The sequence below is a fragment of the Meles meles genome, chromosome 2, assembly GCF_922984935.1.
Source record: "Meles meles chromosome 2, mMelMel3.1 paternal haplotype, whole genome shotgun sequence".
Classification (NCBI taxonomy): Eukaryota; Metazoa; Chordata; class Mammalia; order Carnivora; family Mustelidae; genus Meles; species Meles meles.
Window position 1 is genome coordinate 11559534 of NC_060067.1, and position 6692 is coordinate 11566225.

At 37.9% G+C, this 6692-nt stretch overlaps 1 protein-coding gene across 1 annotated transcript; it reads right to left on the reverse strand.

Moving 5' to 3' along the window:
- Nucleotides 1–722: 722 nt before the first annotated feature.
- Nucleotides 723–6179, reverse strand: SMR3A (submaxillary gland androgen regulated protein 3A). The gene is made up of 2 exons (XM_045997368.1): nt 6126–6179; nt 723–1454 (listed from the first exon to the last, which is right to left on the reverse strand). The coding sequence occupies exons 1-2, from the start codon at nt 6177–6179 to the stop codon at nt 723–725; spliced, it is 786 nt and encodes a 261-aa protein (XP_045853324.1).
- Between the last annotated feature and the right edge of the window lie 513 nt (nt 6180–6692).

Genomic DNA, 6692 nt, shown 5'->3' on the forward strand with positions numbered 1-6692 from the left:
TGTTTGAAAGATATAGCTCTCAGGGTATAGTGAGGCCATTTCTGAAATACTTTTGATTAAAACCTTAACTAATAGTTGAAAGCAAGGGAAACTGTGGTGTCGTAGCCATCTGCCTTTTATTACTGATGTCCGAAACCATCGTGTATTTCTTCCTTGGAAAATGTTTTTTTATATCATATTCCAAGACTTTTGCTTCATTTTGCATTTAAATACTTTGATTTCCTAGAAAGGCATTTCTATTCTGGAATTGAGCAGATAATATGAAAATTTATTTATAATTAATGATCAGGTGGTACTCAGGAATGTTTCAGGGGACTTTTTGGGGAGATCTGCGATTATTTAATTTAAATATCTATTAACCTGTTGTTTTATGCGTCATAGTTGTGTGCTGGGTTGTGGTACTCCGGAGGGCATCCTGTCGCTTAATTTTCTCACTCCATCACCCTAAGTTTAAAATCCAGATATTTCACTGTATTTTCCCCTAATTACCTCCTAGACTTCATGTTACAAAGTCAGGCTTCTGGCAGCACTAATCTTCATTGGGATGCCGGGGTGGGGGATGGTGGTCACAAACTGGTGGCACTCATGACAACACTGGCAGTTTCATATTTTTGCTAGAGTGTTTATTTTCACTTTGCTGTCATAATGTTTGTGTGGATTTTTGGTAGTTTCTTTCTAAGATTATTCGTTCCCAAAGCTCAGAGCTTATGAATATCTCATTCTCATCCAAAAATTGAAAGGAGTTTATCTAGAAACTTCTTCTGACTTGTGCTTTGGGGAGTCGAAGCAGTAGTTGTCTCTTTGGGAGTCGAATTGGTAGTTGTCTCTTCGGGAGTTGAAGCAGTAGTTGTCTCTTCAGGAGTTGAAGTGGTAGTTGTCTCTTTGGGAGTCAAAGCGGTAGTCGTCTCTTCGGGAGTTGAAGTGGTAGTTGTCTTTGGGGGAGTCAAAGTGGTAGTTGTGAGGGTGGTGGGCTCTGTTTGGGTGGTAGTGGTTCCTGTTGTGGTTGTAGTGGAGTCTGTTGTAGTAGTTTGTATTTGGGGTCCAGGAATAAAGGGAGGATAAATTGAAGGGTATCCAGTTGGAGATCCAGTTGGATAAGGTCTTGGTTGGAAAGGTGGATATGGATAACCTGGGCCATAATGGATTATAGGCAGGGGTGGTGGAATTCTCCCTGGGCCATACAGTGGCGGAGGGGGTGGTGGAATTCTCCCTGGGCCATACAGTGGCGGAGGGGGTGGTGGAATTCTCCCTGGGCCAAAAGGTGGAGGAGGGGGTGGTGGAATTCTCCCTGGGCCATAAGGTGGAGGAGGGGGTGGTGGAATTCTCCCTGGGCCATAAGGTGGAGGAGGGGGTGGGACAAATCCTGGACCAAAAGGAAAATTTGGAGGAGGAAGAGGAGGAAGCAGTGGCCTAGGTGGATATTGTCTCCTGGGACCTCTTTGACTCTCACTGGGCTGTGGGAAAACAGAAGTGAACAATTTTTGGTTAGGTATTTCAAAGTCAAGCATAAGAATGTATACTGTCTGTGGCAGGCAGAATTCTAAGATGGCTCCCAAGATTCCTGCCCCCTGCAGTCATATACTGGCATTGGGTGAGTCCTTTTAAATAGGTTCTATGGGTCAGACACAGAAGTCAGAGAGATTTGGAGCTGCAGGAAGTGCTCTTCTGTTGGCTTCAAAGCAAAGAAGCATGGTGTGGAGAGGACCATGTGGAAGTAAATGGTAGTTTTTCAGTTGGAGCTGGGAGTGGCCCTACGGTTTATAGCTTGCCTTCAGACAGAAAAGACCGCAGTCCTGTAAACAAGGGACTGAATTCTCCCAACAAGTGCACAAATTTGAAAAGAGAACTCTGAGGTCCAGGAAGGAATACAGTCTTTACAATACCTTTTCAGCCCTCTGAGACCCTGAGCAGAGAATCCAGCCAAGCCAAGGTCAGAGACTGACCAAAGAAACTGTGAGATAATAAATGGATTTTTTAAAGCTACTAATTTACCACTAGTAAATTTACCATTACTAATTAATTACCACTAATTTGTGGTAATTTGTTATGTGGCAATAGAAAACTATTATATATGTATCCAAGTTACACAGTCTGTGAGTTTGTATCAGAAAAAAGTGAAGATTTCTCTTTTACCCTCTGAATGCTTAGGCTCTTAAATGAAAGCTGTTATAGTATTGATGGGGAAAAAGATTGTAGGTAAAATCATATCTTGTGCTTTTGGTGGAGCCTATCCTTAGAATCAATTCCAAAAGGGGAAAATGTCTCTTTATATCTCATTCAAGAGTTCAGGATTGTTTCAGGCCTTGAACACAAATCACAAATAAACATATTATTGAGCCACCTATTTTGTTCAGTACATTTAAGTAGGTGCTAAGTAGGTGCTGTGGGCATGCAAACATGCCTTTTGTGAGTCTACAGACCAAGCAGTGACAGTACAGGGCAGTACAAAATGGTCCAAACAGAAGCAGAACGATAGTCCCTGGAGTTTAATGCCAGGGTTTGAATTCTGCCTCTACTGTTTAGAGATTGCAGGATGTGGAATCCTTTTTGAGACTCTCTTTCCTTATCTGAGAAATGATGTTCTTAAAAGTATCTTCCTTTTACCTCCCCCCCTCCTTTTTTTTTCCCCAACAGTAGTCATGTTTATTTCTGGGTATTGAGATTGTCATTTTAACTTTGTTTTTATAACTCTGTAAAGTTTGAAACATTTTCATAATTTATAATGAGAATTTTTTCCTAGGAAAAAGTACAGGATATTCCAGAGATGCAGCCTCCTCCATTAGAATTTGAGATAACTTTGAGGTTGTCTGAGATTTGAGGTAGGTGAGTTGTCTCAGATTCGAGTTAGATTTGTTGTGAAATATCACTTGTAAAGTGCTTAGGGCACTGGTTGGCTCAGACACTGTGCTGAATAAATATTATGTGCTACCATTTGTTATGTAAACACCTAGTATAGTGGTTGTAATTTTTGGAAATTCAATTTTTGGAAATAAAAATAGTTGAAAAATCGTGTAGGAAACAAATACATTAGAAATTTATAGTGATTAGTTTCGGATAGAGGAAAGACTAAGGATCATCTCACTGAGAAGGCCGGCTTTCCAAGGAAGCTGAATAATGTCGAACAGGGAGAGGGCATGCCGAATAGAGGGAAACCAAGCCAGTGCTCTGGGATAAGAACGCACAAGTCCTACTCTGCTGAGGGCTTCTAGAGGACACGTGTCTGCATTTCCTTCTTGCTGCCCCTGGTCCTTCGTGTATTTGTTCATTTGGCACTTTGCCCTTATAAATTCTAGACTTTATGATTGTGTCTTCTCAATCAACTGTCTCCCCGATCCCTAATTCCAGGTTTTTGAACAGTAGTGGCAGATGTACCATCACAAACTTACGGTCCCTCAGCACTGCCCTGCAATCTTTTCAAGTGTCTTAGGTTAACTGAGCCTTATTCCCCAGTGGCCTATAATCTTCTGTTTATGCCAATTTTATTAAAGTTCTCTACCTCTAAAAAAAAAAAAAGAAAGTTTCTCTACATCTTCCTGAGCTCTCAGGCATCCCATCAAGATGACATTCCTCCCACTCCAAAATAATGCGAGCAATTACAGACTTCACCAATTTACTGGTCATACAACCAAAGTCATTCAAGTCTACATATTTCCTTTTCCTTGAAAAATATTTTCTCAGAGCTCTGTCAATTTCCCCTTTCCCATCCTGCAGCTTCAATGTTTATCTCTTAACTGGCTTGTTTTCCTTAGAAAACAACTATTATTTATGTTCAATTTACTTTTCTAAACAGAGTCTACTTTCAGCCTTGAATTCCCTTGTTGCTGTCACTTTCTTTTCACCTCTTTCCTTTATAGTAAAGCTATGTTTTCGCAGCTAATTTCCTGTATTACTTGGTTTGGGAACAATCCAGGTAAGACATGGATACTTTGAGTCTAAATTTATTTATATTCTAATGAGATTAATAGTAGTCCCTTTGTTAGGTTTGCTTTGAGGATTAAGTGAGTGAATGTTTATGAAGCATTTGGAAAATTACCTATACAGAATGAAGACTCAATATTACTATCCACCTGCCCATATAGAAAGGGTATTCTACCCTTTACATTTATATATTTCAGTAATTATTAATCATCATGAATTTCGTACAGTTAAGTTGGTGAAAGGTCTATTTCTAATGAAATATCATCATGAATCTTATACAATTAAGTTGGTGAAAGGCCCATTTCAATGAAAGGCCTATTTCATTGCTGTGGGATTAAGGAGAGAGACGTCTTGATGACCTGTGTAGCTCACTTTCTTCCCCTTTTCAGAAGGTGGCAAGGGGAAGGTTCAGTAGGTCTTGTTAGATCGGGAGAGAACAGAGTGATCCCAGAGCTGAGTGCTAAGGACTACCCCGTCCTTTTGAGGATAATCTTTATCTGATTAAGGAAATTTCTTTCAATCCTGTTTGCAAAGAGAGTTTTTAACATAATGATAAATTTTATTAAATAATTTTTGTAGAATAAAAATAAACACTTGTGATAAACTGCTTATATTATTGGAGCTCTCAAGTTTATGTTAAAAAAAAAACATTGTTTAGATAATCAAAGCCTTATCCTTTAAAATAAAGTGCGTTTCTCATGTTCTGAGACAGAAAATACTGAAAATCGGCTTTAAGGTTGGGCCCGTAAGACATAATATAACCTATTAAATATGTCAGTATATTTTACTGGTTTATCAAAAATTATCACATCTATAAGGCACTTAGTGATATGGTCAAGTTCAGACTGCCCGAGTGACTTATTTAATCACCAGCTTTTATTCAAGTTTCCGAGAGTAGATGAACAGAAGCACTGCTTCAGAATGATATACTTTTATGTTGCCTGCTTTATAGAAGTTGTAGTCTTCTGAAAAGAAAGTTTTTTTCCTTCCATTTGCTATAATAGATTTTATAGTTCTTTGGTAGAAATTACTATGGAATTAATCTCTTCCTAAACTGGAATTAATCTATTCCTATTTGAAATTATAATTTTAATACTTAAAAAAAACCCCAAACCAGTGGCTTTTAAAAGTTTCTTACAACTTTGAATATTCAGTAGCTTCTGTGTTGCTTAACCCAGTCCTTCACACATGGTAGGTGTTAATAGAAATGTCTGTAACTTCTGAGTCCAATGCAAAATGCATTTTTCCAGGTCCTACTCTCAGACACCTTTATTCATTCTGGGATGAGGCCTGGAATACTGTATTTGAATAAGTGAGTTGGATTACTTTGATGTAGGTGATGCACAAACCCTAGGTTGAGAAAAACTGCTCTATAAATATATTTTTAAAGGTTTTATTTATTTATTTATTTGAGAGAGAGAGCATGGGAGGGTGAAGGTCAGAGGGAGGAGCAGACTTCCTGCTGAACAGGGAGCCCAATGCAGAACTCGATCCAGGACTCTGGGATCATGAGCTGAGCTGAAGGCAGTCGCTTAACCAACTGAGCCACCCAGGCACCCTATTTTAAGCATCTCATTTTATAGATAAGGAAACAGAGTCCCAATGAAAATAAATAACATGTTCAAGGATATTCAGATAGTGTCTTTAAGTATATTGGATTAAAAATTCGCAATAAGTTTGTTGAACCTACTCATGAAATTGTGAATATATGGGGACCCACATTTATACATGTCTGTATAATGCAGTCTGATATTATGGATCTAAATTGTCCAGTGGCTCAGTCAGTTAAGTGTCTGACTCTTGATTTCGGCTCATGTCATGAAATCAGGGTCATGAGGTTGAGCCCCATGTTAGGCTTTGCATTCTGCGTGGAGTCAGCTTGAGATTCTCTCTCTCTCTTTCTCTCTCTCTCTCACTTTCTCTCTCTCTCTTTCTCTCTCTCTGCCCCATCCCCACTCATGCTCTCTCTCTCTGTGTCTCTAAATAAATAAATAAAATCTTTAAAAAATATCATCCAGTATGGTAGCCTTAAGCCACGTGTGGCTATTTAAATTAGATTTTAAATTTAAATTTAAATTAAAGCACTCAGTGTTTCATCAATGATTGATAGCTACTGATACATAAGGAAGGGTAGCATTATTAATGTGAAAAGAAATCTGAATTAATAGTTCTGAGAAAAATATGAAAACGTGATTAATGAGACTTACCAAAAAGCATGCTGCAAGAGCCAAAAGGCCCATGATCAGGCATAGTGGCTTCATCCTTTTGATTACCCCTGAAAAGAAACACAATGAATAGCTGATCGGTATTCCTTTGAAAAGAAAAATACTGTTTGGAATGTATTGCAATGCTTCATTTATGACATAGTATAGGAATAGTACTGTAGCATTTTAAGAAATTTGCCTAATTTTTTTGGAGCAATATTGGTAAGCTTATAATATTTAGGTATAAAATAGTGGAACTGGTTTTCATTCTGACTTGTAAATAAATAAAATAATTTGTAAATAAACAAAATAAAATTGGAGGTAATTGCAAAGAGTGGCTCTTACTCTTACTTAAAAAGAGTGTTTTACTCAATAGAAACTTTTATGACTAAGGTTTTTGCTTTCAGAAGTATCTACTTTGAAAGAGCACTTTTTTGGATTTGAACATCTTGGTATTATTAAATAATGGTCGCATTACTTTATAGATTTCTGCAGACACGTTTTTGTGATACTAATGTTTTAACTGGGTCATTTGTTTTAAATTGAATTTCTTGGGACATCTCAAAAATA

Excerpts from the sequence above, each read along its gene's own strand:
- SMR3A (XM_045997368.1), bottom strand. The coding sequence starts at position 6,179 with ATGAAGCCACTATGCCTGATCATGGGCCTTTTGGCTCTTGCAGCATGC. Across the intron at positions 1,455-6,125 it reads CTCTTGCAGCATGCTTTTTG|CCCAGTGAGAGTCAAAGAGG; the intron begins GTAAGTCTCATT and ends GTTTTCCCACAG.